Below are 18,490 nucleotides of genomic sequence, written 5' to 3' on the forward strand. Positions count from 1 at the left end.
TCCCCCATCCCAATCTCCCTCTCTTCCCCTCTCCCTTCCTCCTCCCTCTTTTCCTACCTAGCTCCACCACCCGTCCCATGGTTTCAGGTTTGGGACGGTGAGGGAGAGCAGTGCCGAGGAGTACATGAAGAAGAGTTTCCCAGAGATGCACGAGTACATGAGGCGCTACAATGAGCCCACCACACCTGATGGAGTGTCCACCCTCAAGTAAGAGATCAAAACATATACAACCCCACTCCTGGAGAACTACAGGGTGTGCAAGATTTGTTCCAGGCCTACACTCACATACCCGATTCAGCTAATCAAGGTCCTAATGAGCAGCTGCTTCTGAAGTAGGTTTCCAAGAGTAAGATTGTCCACAGCACCCCTGCCCTATAGCCAAAGAAATGCTATTTATTTAACTAGGCCCCCCTTGTTCAGGGGTAGACAACAGATTATTACCTTGTCAGCTTGGGGATTCAATCCAGCAACCTTTCGGTTACTGGCCCAATGCTCTAACCACTAGGCTACCTGCCACTCCAAATTCTTGTGAGTGTTTCTAAGTGTTGTTAAAGTTATTTGTCTAGAGGTGGATAAAGTAGAACACAGAGTAGATGGACACTTTCTCTTTCTACTGTCAAGAAAGAGTTTTGAATTCTTTCTGTCTTCCTCTCCCTCCTACGGGAGAAGTGTTTGTTGTGGTTCTCAGACAAAGGTCTGTCATCCAGGCAGACAGAAGAGAAAGGCAAAGGAGAGGAGAGCCCAGTGGTATTGCTTCAAAAAAAGATGAAATGTGAAAGGGAGCAAACACAAACAAAATGGCTCTCTACACAGGGTTGAACTTCAGGTGGATGAAAGAGGTTATAGTTCAATTCAAACGAGGAGAGAGAAGACAGCTGGCATTTGAGCTTGTGTGTGTGACTGTGTGGAATGTGGATCCGCCTATCTTTGCTTTGTTAGATCTTTTGACTATGCTAGCCAGTAGCCATATACAGATATGTTTTTGTATTGTGTTGCAAATACTTACTTAAGGGTAAATCCATTTGAATTCAATCACTTTTTGACATCACCCCTTTTTATTTGAACGAAACCTTCTATACGTATTTACCCATTATAGAAGTGGTCAGAAAGTGAGTTTTTGGATCTGAATGCCAAAACATTGAAGAGAGTTAAAGGTGTTCAAAGTTGACCTATTTTGCATACCACACCATACCATGAGACATCCATTTCTTCATCACTGGAAAAGATAAACAGTTGAGATTGATATCAATTAAAAACTTACAAACAAGGTTGTCAAACAACTTTGTAATTTATTGAAAAAAAACTGTTTACCTTAAACGTCAATTATTTAAAAAACGAATAAACTTCTTTCTTTTCATATTCGCATATGTTGTTGCTTAGACCATATTATACATCATCTGAGGTTTTTGTGTTGTGGCCGGCATCAGCTGAGACACAACGTGCTCTTGAATGTAAGGTGGGTGTCATGTTTTGGCTAACAAATTAACTCAAATGGGAATAAAATTGAAATTTTAACTTTCAAATGGTACTACAAAGATGTTTTGAGGCCCACACATCAGAAAATATTGACTTCAATGGGAATATCTGTTGGTTTAAATTATGCTGTCAATTCTCCATCAGAAACTTATTGAAATTAAAGAAATATAGATAGAATAGATATGACCATTTGTGTTAACATTCGACGGTGGATGGACCGGTGGCCATCTCCGGGATAGTAATTAGAAGTTACGATTTCAATTTGATTTCAATTTCAATGGAGCACCAGCTGAATTACAGTGTTCTGAAGGAATAGGTCCATTCTACGAAATATATTTATATGACTGAAATGACACCCACCTTCTATTTATGAGCACGTTGTGTGTCATCCAATGGTGGGCACAACACAAAAACCTCAGATGATGTAAAAATAACTTCTAATTTACATTAAAGGTTAAAAAAAATGTCATAATTTATTTTCAAGAAATTATCAAATAGTTTGACAACCCTGTTTGTAAACTTCCAAATGATGTCAAACTCAACCATTTATCTTTTCCAGTGGTGAAGACATGGATGTCGTCTCATGGTGTGTTGGGGTGTGGAAAATAGGTAATCTTTGAGCACCTTTATCTCCTGAATGCTTTGGCATTCAGGTCCAAAAAGTCCCTTTCTGACCACTTCTTCCACGGACTAACATATATGTGAAGTTTTGTTTAAATCAAAAGGGATGATGTCAAAAAGTGATAGAATTTAAATGGATTTACCCTTAATTACATTATGGATTTGGATTTGGCGTACATGGATAGGGCTACATTTAAATGTTTCTTACAGAAGAGAATATGGAAAGCATATGCATAACCATTGTAGCAATTAAAAAGGAGCAGTTTGGAGATTATGGGACAATTATTAGATTAAAAGTGAGGACACCACACTGAATCCAAATTGTAGATTTTATCTAAACGGTAGATTTTATGTGCATTTTACATTTCCTTTACTTTTCGCCGTATTTGTTTTTGAAAATACTCTAGATACATTCATTAACATGATAAGAATATTCTTGGAAAATTTGACCAAAAAATGACAAGTGTTTGAGTGAGAGGTTTAACTGGTTTTTCGAAGTGTCCACACACCTCTCCAAAGTCTACACAGTTCCTAAGTCATTTCAATGCACTTTTAGGACTCAAAGAAGAGTCTTCAACTACAAGTAGCTTCCTGAGCTCTCATAGCTGGGCCGTTGAGGAACTAGAGCAAGCACACACTTGTAGTTGTTTTCTTTGGAACACGGCCCTGCTTCTTCGCCGTTACACAATTACTGTTGTTGTTTACATAATTCAAAAACGGTGAATTATAAATTTGCCATCTGGGTCAGGTGAGCATAAGTTGATAGTGCAATAAATTGCTAACATGACTAGCTAAATGATAAGATACGATTTTACAATGTTAGGCTTTTACTAGGCAATTCAGAGAAGCAGATCGTAATAGAGTGGGATCATGAGTGCATTCTGATGTGTGGTCCTTGGCAAATTTTCTTTACAATTAAAGCAAACATAGACTCATTCTCTTCAGGACAACGTATGGTGTAAAGCCATGTCATCTTGTAACTGTACATCAAACATAGTCTTCCTAAACGTTGACACTGTGAAATACATAGGTTTTATTATATGAAAATGAGAAGTGGACATTTGGACTCATAGGTGTTTGGATTGCTTGTATGACATAAAAGCCGTATTTATTATAATCCTCAACGTCTCATCTTTCAAAATGCATTGAGTCCTTATAATTTACAGCTTCCACCATTCAGACAATAAAACATTTGCAAAAGTTGCCTAATTAGCGGGAGGAATGGTGGCATCATTTTGTCGAGCACGGTGCTCAAGTTCAGGATGGCTGTCAGTCAAAATCCATACAGAGCTGTGAAGTGGACACCCTGAGCTCTGACATCATGTATAGCATGTTACTGTACAGCCACTGCGTTCCAAATTAGGCGCTTATCAGTGTCCAAATGTGCCATTTTCAACCATATACAGGTACGAGTGTAAAAGGTTACTCCTATTCGTCCCTGGAGGAACATAGTTTACTAAAGTTTTCCATTGTTGCCGTTCTTGGGCCGCATTCTTTGCCTCAGGCCATGACAAGCGGATCTTCTTGAGTTCTGCTCCTAGACATCTGCGCCAGGTCATTGTTGGACGTCCTCTTCTTCGCTTGCCTTGAGGATTCCAAGGATTTGCAATGTTCTCCGGGCCTCTCTGGGCCGTGTGACCAACCTGGCTCCATTTCCACTCCGAAACAGGCTTCTGGTTGATCTTCTTTACAGGTCTATATTAGAGATCCGCTCAGGCAACCATATGAGCAGGATTTGTTTGAGACAGGAGTTTACAAAGACCTGTAACTTCTGTTCCAGGCTCTTAATCAGTTGCAAAATAACTCAATACAACTCCTCTAAGTGGATGGTTTGATGGATGGTTTGATTAAACAGCCAAAGTGCCAGAAAATTGCCAGTAATATTCACAGGCGATTTCTTACCCATGAGGTCATCCACTCCTTACAATTGAAGGCAGAGGACCCGAAAGCTGACACACATAACAATGTGCCATTATGACATCTTGAGCCTGCATTACGATAGTTCCCATGACCCATAATCCTCTCTGGTTCAGCTAATGTGCCTAGTTAGGGGTCACGCCATAAAAAAAGTTGAGTGCCTGATTTGGGTGTTCTCCTATTTTGCCATTGCCTCAGTCAGTGTACTCTGCATTCATTCCAGTCTTGTTTGGTCGGACAGGCGATTAATGGCTTTTCTTTACTATTCTCCTTCTGCCCAATTTCCCTAGCGGTCCCCCATTTACACTGAGACATGAAGTATAATCATGATGGTGATGAGGGTCATGTGCTACATCTGGAATGAGGGAGGAAATGTCCCCAAGGCCGGATGAGGTACAGAGACGAGTGTTTATGGCGATTGGTAAAAGTTTTTTTAGGGACATAGCCTGTTTGGTGTGTGGTGCGTAGGATTGGGATCTATTTCAAACTTGGCCTTTTTGGTTTGTGGCGATTGGGACGTGTTCTGTTTGGTGTGTGGCGATTGGGACGTGGTCTATTTGGTGTGTAGGCCTAGCGTTTAGGACATGACTTTTGTTGTCATGCGTTTTGTGGCGTGTTCCATTGTTCCCTGTTCTCTGTCTATAACCCCTTCTCCCTGTGTGTTGAAGGGTAGATCCCCCTCAGCTTGATGCCTTCATCATGGACAAGGCCCTGCTGGACTACGAGGTGTCCATCGACGCAGACTGCAAGCTGCTCACCGTGGGCAAACCCTTCGCCATCGAAGGTAAGAAACCCTGTGCACCCCAACACAGCATTGTTTTGACCTCAAACGTGGTGGCTCTTATCTTCTGTTGTGTGTGTATGCTGGCTGTATGTCTGCCTGTGCATGTTTATGTGTATGTGCGTTACAGTGTACATCTCTTTTTATGTGTGTGTGCGAGTGTGTGTTTGCTTGAGTGCCCCAGTGTATAGGTGGGCATGCACTTGTTTGTCTGTGTGTTTGTATTCCCCGTCCTCTCCCTGTTTTTAAGTTCGCCCACATCTCAAATTCACATTCTTTTGATTTGAATATGTAATTATTCAAATATGTTTGCTGCTATTTTGTCTGAATCAACACCACACCCCCCCTGTCTCTGAGAGCCGGTGCAGGATTACGAGAAATAAGTGGAAACAGATTCCCGCGCCGCGCCTTTCTGTTTTTGTCTTTCTGCATTCCTGCTCCCACATTGTCCACGCATTAAGGTTGTCTTTTCACCGTCAACCTTTTCTATAGCAGTTAGTAATGGGTTCTGGAGACCCACAGAGTGTGCAGGCTATTACTCCAACCCTGCATGAAACAGCGTGAAATGGAGACATACTAGTTCTTGAACTAGTAAGAAACTCGTTTTTTTTTAAATGTTGAACTAAATGTAATTTGCGTCCCTTAATAACACAACCCTAATTCAGTTCACCAAGGTCTTGATGAGTACTTGGTTATCTGTATCAGATGTATTTGTGCAGGGATAGGACAAAAGCCAGCATGCCCTCTGGGTCTCAACTTCAACCAGGATTGAAGAGCACTGTTTCAGAGAAGCATCCCTCCTTGACCCTGACCCAATATTGCATACCTACTGAGATATAGAATCAAGGAGCCGGGCTGTAAACTTTAGCTGTCATAAGATATTGATAAGGCTTATTTAGTTTCCGTGGGACACGTCACTTTCATTTGAGAGGTTGGGAGCGGTAATAGAAGGAATGGGGAAGAGGTGGAACAGTAATGGAAGAGGCTGTCATCTAGACACTGTTTTTATTAGACTGAAAGGGCAGGCCTGCGGTGTTGGCTATGTAGAACGTCAGCTCATGCTGTGTATTCAGATTCATCACTGGGCAGGATGCACAGACACACACACACACACACACACACAGATACACACACACACACACACACACACAGATACACACACACACACACACACACACAGATACACACACACACACTCCTGATTTGCGTTTTACCTTTTCCTCCTGAAATGTTTCACCCGGGAGAGTTGTCTCATGTCATTTCAGCAAGCCATGACACCCACCATCTCAGATTGTTCTGAAATGGTTTATTTCGTTAGAAACAGGCAAGATTGGCATTCCTTACACATTATTCTGTTGAAATAACATTTTATCTCTGAGAAAGGAAGCTAATTGAGTGCACCCAAATTGGCCATTTTAATTGATAAGATTCAGATAATGTCCAATAAATTTTGTTCCCAACATCTGATTTGGACCAAACCTTTTCCTATTAAGGAGAAAGACATAAGAAATCCCCCCCAAAAAACAATAGCCACCCACGCACCCCCCCACACCCCATGCCAATCCCACCCCAGCAACCAGTATACAGTATCAGTTTTCTATGTTTGACAAGTAGTATGAAGCTGCGACTTGGAGCATTGCTTCTCCATACTATGTAAATGTATTCACTGTGAATCTGATGATGGTTTTTCCAACCCTGTCCAGAGAAATTGGTAATTGAAGTCACTTGCATTATTTACCTTAATAAAGTAGGGTGAAAGTACCAGGTTCTGACCACTAGATGCTGCTGTTCCTACTATACCAACACATTTTCATACATTTTGCTGGTCTCTTCTGTTTATTAAATAGATCACAATGTTTTCTTTCCAACTTTGGGTAGAAAACCAATAGTTCCTTTTCAGTCAGTCACTCGGTATAACATACTATGGGAGTCCACGACCAATCATATTCACCTGAAGAAATCACACCCAACGGGCCAATGGATGCAGATATTTTGCCTGAAGGAAGAACGTGCCACGCAATTTACTAACTGTTCAAGCACACGAAGACTACGAGATTCAGCTCCGACTTAGGTGTCTGTTAGTGGGGAGAGAGTACTCGTCCCCCTAGATGTTCGAGTTTTGGGTCTTGCTATCGGTTTTGTGTTTGCTAAAAGCTAACTACTTTCTGCTTACTTTCTACTCTGCTTGTGTAGCTAATTCTGTGAGCGTGTGGAAACACGCTCAGGAGGCTTTGGCTCGGACCAGTTTGTGTGACCATTGCCTCCGGCTGGGCTCAACGTCTGTTGGGCGTCGGGCTGACTTTGTGAGACAGATTGTGGCTGCTGGCAAAGGGTCTTCCGGGGTTGTCTGAGGCCCGGGGAAGAGCGGCAGCGGTGGTCGTAGTTGATAAGGGTCTCATCCCAGCCGAGTGAGGCTTATGCAAGCCCTTAAGCAAGACAGGGATGCCTTGAGCTGTCCGATGGCAGTGGCGAGATGCGCCCAGACACGTAGCAATCACCCAGAGCTGAAACAGATGCATGTCTGTCCCAGAGGGACCACAGCTATCATAGCACTGGTGGTAAAGCCGCCTTCACCGCCATAGAAAAGGTGCGGGACCAGAAACTCGTAGGCCACACCCTCAAAATGAAACCTCAGAAACTTTCTGTGGGGAGGATGTATAGCCACATGAAAATACGCATCATTCAGCTCTATAGACTGGCATGCACCGACTAGAATAGCCAGCAAAGTGTGAGCATTTTAACTTGCAAACCTTGAGGTGCTTGCTTAAAATCTGCAAGTCCATGATGGGAAGCAGCGTTCCATCGCTTTTGGAACTAAGAAGTACTGGCTGTACCAACCGCTCTGTATTTGTTACACGGGGACCACCGGAATAGCCTGCTTTTGAATAAGAGAGGAAATTTCCTCTCTCAAGACAAGCGTTAGGACCTCGAGGACCATTGACGTAATGACGCTACAAAAAGGAGGAGGGTACACAGCAAACTGCAGACCGTACCCCCTCGTCACCGTCCTCATGGTGAAACTGGTGAGACTGGCAGCCCAGCCCGCCTCTGGACGGAGCACGCTGCCAGTCTCCCATACATTATCTCCTGAAGGGGCAGAGCACCACCCTGAAGACTGGGATAAAACAAAAAATGTTCATGCACTCTTAGAAAAAAAGGTGCTATCTAGAACTTAAAAGGGTTCTTCGGCTGTCCCCGTAGGAGAACCCTATTCTGTTCAATGTATAACCATTTCCACAGTGGCTTTGACATGGAATCCAAAAGGGTTTTACCTGGAGCCAAAAAGGGTTTCCCTACGGGGACAGCCGAAGAACCGTTCAGGAACTCTTTTTTATAAGAGTGTGCTTGTTTTCATATCCGCCACCCTTGACAACCGTTTGTCTGAATGTGGGGAAGGAACTGTGCTTATTATGCCCACAGCTGGACAATACCGCACTCTAGATACACCTGAACACAGATGAACCTTGCATTGGTTTTAATGGTAATTGTCACTTATCACAATAAATACAGTTTCCTGATCATTTTATTGAAAAACATAAGACTGCCATGCAATTCATTATTTTATTAGGGTTGTCACAACATTTTAGTCCCTAGCCCATTTCTCCATCAAAGTTTTGGGCTTGTAGGAAAAGTCTTGCATAGGAATAGCCCTCGCAGAGAGCGGCCACTTGTTGGACTATGCAAGGAAAGTTGGGTTGAAGCATTAGGTTGCTATTAGCACAAACTGAATGGCTTTAATGGAGGACTGGCTTTAATTGTGAGGATGAGCACACAATTATTTTCATAATGAGACACATCTATTGGTTTTCTACACAAAGTGGCAAAGGAAATGTTGTGATCTATTTAATAAACCCGAGACCAGCAAAATGGATAAAGAGTGTGGCGGTATAGCAGTAGCAGCGGCATCTAGTGGTCAGAACCTGGTGCTTTTCACTTCTTCATGGTAAATAATGCTAGCAACTTCAATTACTAATTTCTCTGACCAGGGGGGAAAAACCCCCACCAGATTCACAGGGAATACATTACATAGTATAGAGAAGCAATACTCCAAGCCACAGCTCCATACTACTTGTCAAACATAGAACTGATACTGTATACTGTTTGTTGGGGTGGGGTTGGGGGTCTTTTGACAAAACAAATGTATTCCTCATGTCTTACTCATTGGTAAGAAGAAGTTTGGTCCTAATCTGATGTTGGGTACTATATATGTATTTATTCAAAAATAAAATATGGGGTAGATCAGCTTCAATATTGCAGATAGATGGTGGTTTCTATCAATGAAATTGTCTGCATCATTTGCAATCCTCCATATTTTGTTTTTGTAATATATATTTCCCTTTATTATTTTCCCCTAACTTTGCCAATAATTGGAGTAAACTGATGGACAGCAACACTTATGCCTCTACTTCCAGCTTATAAATACTATATAGATTTTATGGACACAGTACATTTTACAATAGTTATCTTTTGTTTGTTAGTTCCATCCTTCATCTCCCATCTATCTCTGAACATCATCCAGTTTTGATTTCAATTTGCCATATACTTTTCAACTGCGCTGTGATGTTTCACAAAAGTTCTGAAACTTTCTATTCTCACAGTTTCAACAGATTGTAAATTAAAGATAAACAATTTTGCTAAGTGTATTATTATATTATTGATCAATTGACTATGACTTTTTAAATCACCCAACAGTGGTGAGTTAGCTCCAGGTATATGATGCAATTTTTCAGTCATTCCTAAACCTGCGACCAAAAACAAGCTCCTTATGGACAGTACCAAAACAAATGATCTAATGATTCTGTCTCTACACAGCAACATTTGCAGAGCTGGGATGATTGTATCCCCCATATATATATAACATTCTATTAATTGCAAGAATTTTGTATAATACTTTCAATTGAAAAACTCTTAAGTTTTGAATCCAGCGTTGTTTTGTGTATCAGTTCATAAACCATATGGGTACTAAATTAATTGAATATTATATAAATCCTATCAATTAACATGGCCAATTTGGGTGCAATCAATTACTGTAGCTTAATTTCTCAGAGATATATTTCCACAAAATAATGTTTCGTGAATGCTAATCGTATCTGTTACGAACTACAGAAACGATTTGAGAACAATCTGAGATGGTGGGTGCCAAAATCCTCTTTCTGTGCTTTTTGAGGTGGAATGACCCATTCAGAAAGTATTCAGAAAGTATTCAGAAACTATTCAGCCCCCTTCACTTTTAACACATTTTGTTACGTTACAGCCTTATTCTATAATGGATGAAATAGAAAAAAATCCTCATCAATCTCCACACAATACCCCATAATGACAAAGCGAAAACAGGTTTTAGAAATGTTTGCAAATTTATACAAAATAAAATAATAATACCTTATTTACGTAAGTATTCAGACCTTTAGCTATGAGACTCGAAATTAAGCTCAGGTGCAGCCTGTTTTAGATCAACCTTGAGATATTTCTGCAACTTGATTGGTGTCCACCTGTGGTAAATTCAATTGATTGGAAATGATTTGGAAAGCACACACCTGTCCATATAAGGTTCCACAGTTGACAGTGGATGTCGGAGCAAAAACCAAGCCATGAAGTCGAAGGAATTGTCCGGAGAGCTCCGAGACAGGAGTTTGTCGAGGCACAGATTTGGGGAAGGGTACGAAATAATGTCTGCAGCATTGAAGGTCCCAAAGAATACAGTGGCCTCCATCATTCTTAAATTTGAGAAGTTTGGAACCACCAAGACTCTTCCTAGAGTTGGCCGCCCGACCAAACTGAGCAATTGGGTGAGAAGGGCCTCGGTCAGGGGAGGTGACCAATAACCCAATGGCCATTCTGACAGAGCTCCATAGTTCCTATCAAAAGGACAACCATCTCTGCAGCACTCCACCAATCATGCCTTTATTGTTGAGTGGCCAGACGGAAGCCACTCCTCAGTAAAAAGGCACCTAAAGGACTCTCAGGCCATGAGAAACAAGATTGAACTCTTTGGCCTGATTGTCAAGCATCATGTCTGGAGGAAACCTGGCACCATCCCTACGGTGAAGCATGGTATTGGCAGCATCATGCTGTGAAGATGTTTTTCAGAGGCAGGGACTGGGAGACTAGTCAGGATTGAGGGAATAATGAATGGAGCAAAGTACAGAGAGATCCTTGATGAAAACTTGTCCAGAGCACTCAGGCCCTCAGACTGGGGCGAAAGTTCCCTCCTCTCATTTGAAGATTTTAAACTTATGAATTTTGTCTGCCAGATATCTTTCATGAGACTAAGTCACCCACTCTGGAATGGCAATAGGGGAAGCAATGACTTTGCAATCAAATTGCATTTGACTCAAGCTGTTTCACTGCTTTCCTGAAAAGAACCCCCCCCCCCCCCCCTACTAAAAAAAATGCTAGCACTTCCTTTACATCACAATATTTCATGAAACAGCCTTGTGAGTACTTGATTACTTGATCAACTGGTTTCTCTTGCGAGGTGATTTTTCCAGGTGAGTATTTTCACAAGGCAAGAGGGATTTTTGTATGGAACCAGATTAACACCTTCTCTTTTCATGTACAGTAACTCCTGCTCTTTTTCCCTGGATTTTTAGGCCCTGACCTCTAGACAGTCATCCACAATCAAACAGTAATTGGGGTTTTGCTCAATTAGACCTCTTCTAGCTCATCTCTCCCATCTGCTAATTGTATTTTCTACCTTCCCTCGCTCCTCTATTGCACTTTATCTACATGGTTCCTCACGGTATTCATTACTCCATCCAGTATCATAGCACGCACACGCACACACACACACACACACACACACACACACACACACTCACTCACTCACTCACTCACTCACTCACTCACTCACTCACTCACTCACTCACTCACTCACTCACTCACTCACTCACTCACTCACACTCTCTCTCTCTCTCTCTGGTTGGCAGCTAGTCCTATATTTATTCATTTCCAGATACTAAAACAATTTATCCGCACAAACGCAGTGATGAACTATCGCTTTAAACAGAGTTCACTCTTTCAAAAGACTTTCTGAATCTCTGTCCCCGCCTCTTCTGGGTTTTATTTGTCTCCGGTTTTTGGACTGAGTCGTAGTGGGCTACAGACAGGGGACCTGGAAGGTGCCAGGACTCTTTCGATTTGGTGATTAAAGCCACCCAGTATTTAATGACTGTGATTCAAAGAGGCCCTTTACTAAGCACAACATCGTCGTTAACACTGGGCTACAGGGACGTCTGTGCCAGCGCAGGGGGCCGACTCTGTTGGCTTCATGGGAAACAGAGGGATGTTTATTGGATATCAGATGCATTAATTAAGAATATTAGACTGAAGCACATGCTTTACACAATGTAGTAGTTCAGCTGTTTTTACCTGTTGGAGCTGGCAGGCAAACAGGCAGGCAAACAGGCAGACAAACAGGCAGACAGGCAGGCAGACAGACCGAGACAGACAGGCTGTGAGAGAGATAGACGCACACGCACACATACGCATATGCACATATCCTCATTCAAAAAACGCCTTTGACAGTGCGTGTGTGCTTGACTGTGTGTGTGCATGCTCGGGCAGTCTCGCTCTGATGAAACGTGTTGATGTCAGAGCTTGTCTGGCATCTGTCATCTTGGCTGGGAGAGGTAGGTGGGAGTGAGGGAGAATGAGGGGGGGTGGAAGGGAAGATGACTGACAGACATTAGCCATGAGGGATGAGGGGATGGATAGGCAGAGGTAAACCCCTCCATTGATTAAATACAATTTTTGAGATGGACGTTAGGGATGAGGGAGGGAAGAGGGAGGAGGGAGAGATGGAATGAGAGTTGTTGTGTCTCAATGATCCTTGGGCTCTCACTCTCTGTTATCCCCAGCCCACCAAAACTCATTATTAATTCTGCTGTCAAAGCCAACACACACACACACACTCCTTGTCATTAGATAATGGATGTGCCGAACACTCCACTTTTTCTTTGTCCTGTTTCTGTCTTCCTCCATCAATCTTTCTTCAAACTCCCATTGCTACCGACGACCACGAGATGGGGATTTTTTTCCCCTTCCATCGTTCCACGTTAATCAAGAATCCGATATCGAAAATCTCATTCACAAAATGTCATTAAAAACTTCAAAGGAGTAAAGTACAGGAATAGCAGTATAGGTAGAGGAGGAATTCTGGTTTAGCTATAATAATAACCAAAGCCCTGTGTTCCCCCTTCTGAAAGGGTTGAAGGTAAGGTCATCCGATTTGGTTTGGTATGGATCAGAAGCGTACCGCAGTTTCGCAGGGCTCCCCCGCAAGGTCTGAGCACGGCCCCCCCCCTTCCCCATATAGCTAATCTCATGCTATTCTACACATTGTACTATGAGGGAGAGAGAAATTTTTGCTGTTTTAAAGATAATGTCCTGCTATTCGACACATTTAACCATGAGGCTGAGAGAAGATGTTGCAGTGTTACAGCTAATTTCTTATAATTCTATGATTTGTTTTGCCATGGTTTATGACGTGTTCATATCCTTAGGAGGAGAGGATCCAGACTAGGTCTGCCAGTTAACTCACTCTGCATGAAGTTTGGGATGATACGAGTATAGGCCGCTGCTCAGTTCTCCGCCTAAACAATTTAAAGAAATCTTTAAAGCAGTTAGGGCATTTGAAGTGGAATGGTGTAAAAATGGTTGCCTCCAAAATAAAGTCTGTTTATTTAGCAGATGTGAGACGTCCGTGTCAGTGTTTCTACCCAGATAGCAAAGCCATGGGACTTGTGGTAGGGAACGCACCACAACTTTAACATATTTACATGCCTACATTGTAAACATGTTGTTTACCTCCATAACCACCCTTTTATATTGTTCTTCATTTGTTTGCGTCTAGTAATATCTTACCCTTGCCTATTGTACCTACTTTTATGTAACAAATGGTTGAATGCTTCCTTCACAGGAGAGTCCTCCTTTGTAAAAGATGCTTTTCATCTCAATGGGATCACCTGAACAAATAGAATTAAACCATAGAAATAATCAAATAATCTCATCTATACTCTTAGATAAGAAGGTGCTTCCTGGAACCATAGTAGAGAACCCTCTGAAAATAACTTTTTTTAATACAAAGTTCTACGTGGAACCCTTTTCACCACCAAAGTGTTCAACCCGGAACCAGAAATTGTTCTGCTACGGGGACAAACGAAGAACCCTTTTTTCTAAGCTTGTAGTAGTTATTTTTTCCCCATGAATTTCTATAAGCTACAATACCCATTGTACTATGCTTTCTTTCTCCACCCCCCCAGGCTATGGAATAGGCCTACCGCAGAACTCCCCTCTGACCAACAACGTGTCAGAGTTCATCAGTCGCTACAAGTCAGACGGCTACATGGACATGCTGCACGACAAGTGGTACAAGGTGGTGCCCTGTGGGAAGAGGGTATTCGCCGTCACCGAGGTGAGTGTCTATCTGTGGCCTGGTCCCAGATCTGTTTGGCCTATCCTGTCAACTTCTATGGCCATCAAAGTCAGCCTGGGCCCAGATCTGTTTGTGCAGACAGCACCAACAGATCAGGCGCCAGGCTAGAGTGTGGCTGTGGCGGAGTGGTGCCCCCTGTAGGCACACCACATTGGTTGCAGACAGTTGATGGACATTGGGTTTGGCCATTCTCATACATCTGGACATGTCAAACTGGATGTTTGGCTCTGTTCTAATATCCACTCTAGCATACCACTTGAATGAACCATTGGGCATGCATTCTAAGAGTTGTGCAAGTCTGGGTTGCAGACATTCTTCAGACGGTCTGGAATCCATCAGTGTCAGATGTTTAGGGAAAATATTGATTGCTAGATTCTGCCTCTGTGTGTGTCTATGATATCCTCTCAGGAGTGTGCGTCATCCTAAAGTTATCCTTTAACCTCAAGCACTTATAGTATAGTACTCCAACTCATGCCTTGTGGTTAGTGTCCGCCCTGAGATTAGAAGGTTGGGAGTTTGATCCCCAGCCAAGTCATACCAAAGACTGTTATGACTTGCACAAGGCTACTTAGCTGTTCCAGATTGCTTAGCAAGGCTACTAACTTGCTGAGCTGGTATAACTGCCCTGACCCAATGGCTCCGTTAGTATAAACAAGTATTTATATACATCATTGTCTATTACTGACTCCATAACTGGTTTTTATTGTTGTTGCTGCCCTGTTACTGGGGCAACCGTCTGGTCCCATCAGCATGACGATGTGGGCTGTTTACCTGTTGGTTCTCGCTCCCCAGACAGACAGACAGCAGCTGAAGACTCTGGGATTGCTTTTCTAATGCCAACACCATATCAGCTCGCACTGATTTGTGGTCTGCACAGACCCATTGAAGAGAGAGAGTGTGTGAGTGAGTGTGTAGAGAGCGAGAGAGCGAGAGAGCGAGAGAGCGAGAGAGCGAGAGAGAGAGAGAGAGAGAGAGAGAGAGAGAGAGAGAGAGAGAGAGAGAGAGAGAGAGAGAGTAAGCCATTCCCAGTCTTGTCATTACCTAATTATCACCCGATTTAACTTTGGGGAGTGACTGAGGGATGGATGGTAGAACACGGATGTTTCCCACATGACAACATCTACCGTTCGTCTCGACTGAGCTGCACACGACAACAACGTTTTTTCTGTTAGCACCGCTAAGGAAAGATTTTTATTTTTTGATTTGCCCCGGGTGACGTTCCTTTGAACTGTGATGTCATAAACTTTTAAGTATTTTTTTTGTCATCGTGTACCTGGCCATGTCGGCCCCTTAAAGATGCTCAAATTTAGAATTGGGAATGTGAAAATATACATTAGCAGACTGTTATTTTCAAGCTGCCTTGGATCAATGTGAGAAACTCTGAGTGACTGCAGCACAAGTTTTTAAAAAAGCCCTATAAACCACATATCTAGGGTATATCTTTCAGTTTCCTCTATATCCTTCGCAGTTCCATTTATATCTTTCACAGTTTCATTTATATCTTTCATCTTTCCCAGTTTAATTTATATCTTTCCCAGTTTCTTCTTTCATAGTTTCATCTGTATCTTTCACAGTCTAATTTGCATTTTTCACAGTTTCATCTATATCTTTCACAGTTTCATCTATATCTTTCACAGTTTCATCTATATCTTTCACAGTTTCATCTTTATCTTTCACAGTTTCATCTTTCACAGTTTCATTTATATATTTTACAGTTTAATGTGTTTCACAGTTTCACTATTTTACTATAATTAGGAGGTCGAGAATTGCTGTGGCCTGCATTGAACAGATTATTCCTCATTTCCATTCCAAATCCTTCCCCTCACACGGATTTCGAGGGGAAAGGCTGAGGGACAGCGGAGTGGGGAGGGGAACAGGGGGAGATGAGCTACGGCTGCCCAGAAACAATATGACGGAGGATGGGCCCACTCTTAAACACATTCGACAGGCTAACACCATCCATACTCTGGCCCTAAGTTCTAATGGGATGAGTTATCCCCCCTGCATACCAAACACGACTGGATCAGGGCGAGGACGAGGGAGGGAGAAGGAAGGGGGAGAAGGTAGAGTGGAGATGAGGAGGGAGAGAGAAGGATGGGGGGTGACCGATGGATTGGGGAGAGGGAGTGAATGAAGTGGGTAAGAAGAAGAGGGGGAGAGAGGGAGAGAGTTATAATGGTGAGGTGGAGGGAGAGAGCAAGGGGGGGGGGGCACCGACTGGAAGAGAGAGAGAAAGAAAGGGAGCAGAGTGGTAGAGAGAGAAAATGAGAAAGAGGGAGCAGAGTGGCACGAGGCTGAGACTGGCAGCTCCCTTTCTTGGCCGAGTCCCAGAATGAAATGGGAGGAGGGACGGAGTGAAGGATGTCGGGAGGGAGGGGTGGAGGGAGAGATGGGGTGGGCCTTGACTGCACCCCTGGGGTTCACTGTGTCAGCACTTCGGAAACAAGCCTGCCATCGTCTACCCCTCCCTTTCTCCCTCCCTCACACATACGTCCAGACCTCTACAGATAATATCAGAGAGAGAGGCAGGAGGTCTGCATTTGGTTTAGAAGATTTCCTCTGAAAAGTTCTCTCTCCTTTCGAAAAAGTGTCAAACAGTGTTAGACAATGCGGCTGCATAGACACTGAGTATACAAAACATTAAGAACACCTGCTCTTTCCATGACAGACTGATCAGGTGAATCCAGGTGAAAGATATTATCCCTTATTGATGTCACTTGTTAAATCCACTTCAATCAGTGTAAATGAAGGGGAGGAGACAGGTTAAATAAGATTTTTTAAGCCTTGAGACAGATTGCGTATGTGCGGCATTCAGAAGATGAATGGGCAAGACAAAAAATGAAGTGCCTTTGAACGGGGTATGGTAGAAGATGCCAGGCTCACCGGTTTGTGTCAAGAACTGCAACTCTGATGGGATTTTCATGCTCAACAGTTTCCCATGTGTTTCAAGAATGGTCCACCACCCAAAGGACATCCAGCCAACTTGACACAACTGTAGGCATTGGAGTCAACAGGGGCCAGCATCCCTGTGGAACGCTTTTGACACCTTGTGGAGTCCATGTCCCGATTTAAGCTGTCTGAGGGCAAAAGTGGGTGCTACTCAATATTAGGAAGGTGTTCCTAATGTTTTGTACACTCAGTGTATACTGTATATATACAGCACATCCCCAACAACCCATGTTGTTAAACCTTAACAGGCTAGATGTATTGTACAACTATGCAGATGTACTGTACTATAAAACTATGGAGGTGCACTGTACTATACAACTACTGTAATGTATTGCTGTGTGCTGTCAGGCAGGCCCACCATAAGGTGGGTACTCAGACAGGGTGCTCACTGCTCACACTGTGCGTCTCAAGCACACACTGTTCTGACTTAAAGGCACTGCATGGTCAATCCGGCGTCTGCAATGGCCGTGCAGCCTTTACAGTGAAACGGCCTATGCGAAAGTCAGGGCATTCATACTTCTTACACTTCGCGGGGCAGCGCAGAGCTGTTGAGTAGAGCTGTTGAGATGGAAGTTGTCAAGGAAGTGAGTTTGTGTTTATACAGGTCCTCCACATTGTTACAACATTTGGGAGGCGCATGGCAATGTGTTACGCATGGCAATGTGCTCTTTTTAATAGATGCCATCAAAACTCAGATTTCACACACGATTGCATAGCCTATAAAAATGTTACACAATGACTGGGTTTATAGGCAAACTTAGTTCATTCCACACATCAAAAAGCTGTTCGATTTGATTTCCCATTGCATTCGCATTAACGTCAGAGTGATTAGAGGGACAATAGAGCGCTGAGTACCAGGCCATTAGCGACTTGATGGCCGTTAGCAAGTTTTGTCGGCTACCGTCGACCATCAGCACCATTAATTTGCAGAGCGCAGTTCTGGAGTGAGTGGCCTACTCACTGGGTCCAGACGTCAATTCAACGTCTATTCCACGTTGGTTCAATGTAATTTTATTGAAATGATGTCGAAACAACGTTGATTCAACTAGTGTGTGCCCAGTGGGTAGGCACCATGACCCAACGGTCATGTGGAATTGAACTCATGACCACCGGTGTAGCGGTAATAAGGTCATCGTAATAGCCCTAGACGCCAGGCTTTTTACATTCTGATTAGTTCTCCTACTCAGGACCCCTCCAGGCCACTCTAGGGGCCGACAGATGCCTCCTCGTGTCAAAACTCTAAGTGGATATCTATGGACAATCTCTGTCTGAATCAAGATTAATAAACTGCCCCCTAGTGGCAAAAACAGGGG

General features: G+C 43.1%; 1 protein-coding gene across 2 annotated transcripts in view; it reads left to right on the forward strand.

Annotated features, from left to right (window-relative positions):
• grin3bb (glutamate receptor, ionotropic, N-methyl-D-aspartate 3Bb) overlaps positions 1-18,490 on the forward strand; it is a 113,050-nt gene that overhangs the window by 91,063 nt on the left and 3,497 nt on the right. For both annotated transcript variants that reach the window (XM_055861986.1, XM_055861988.1), the window contains exons 4-6: positions 62-207; positions 4,683-4,798; positions 14,056-14,207. In XM_055861986.1, coding sequence (XP_055717961.1) covers positions 62-207; positions 4,683-4,798; positions 14,056-14,207 — 414 coding nt within the window. The remainder of the gene's footprint in view (positions 1-61; positions 208-4,682; positions 4,799-14,055; positions 14,208-18,490) is intronic.

Source organism: Salvelinus fontinalis, chromosome 14, assembly GCF_029448725.1.
Source record: "Salvelinus fontinalis isolate EN_2023a chromosome 14, ASM2944872v1, whole genome shotgun sequence".
Lineage (NCBI taxonomy): Eukaryota > Metazoa > Chordata > Actinopteri > Salmoniformes > Salmonidae > Salvelinus > Salvelinus fontinalis.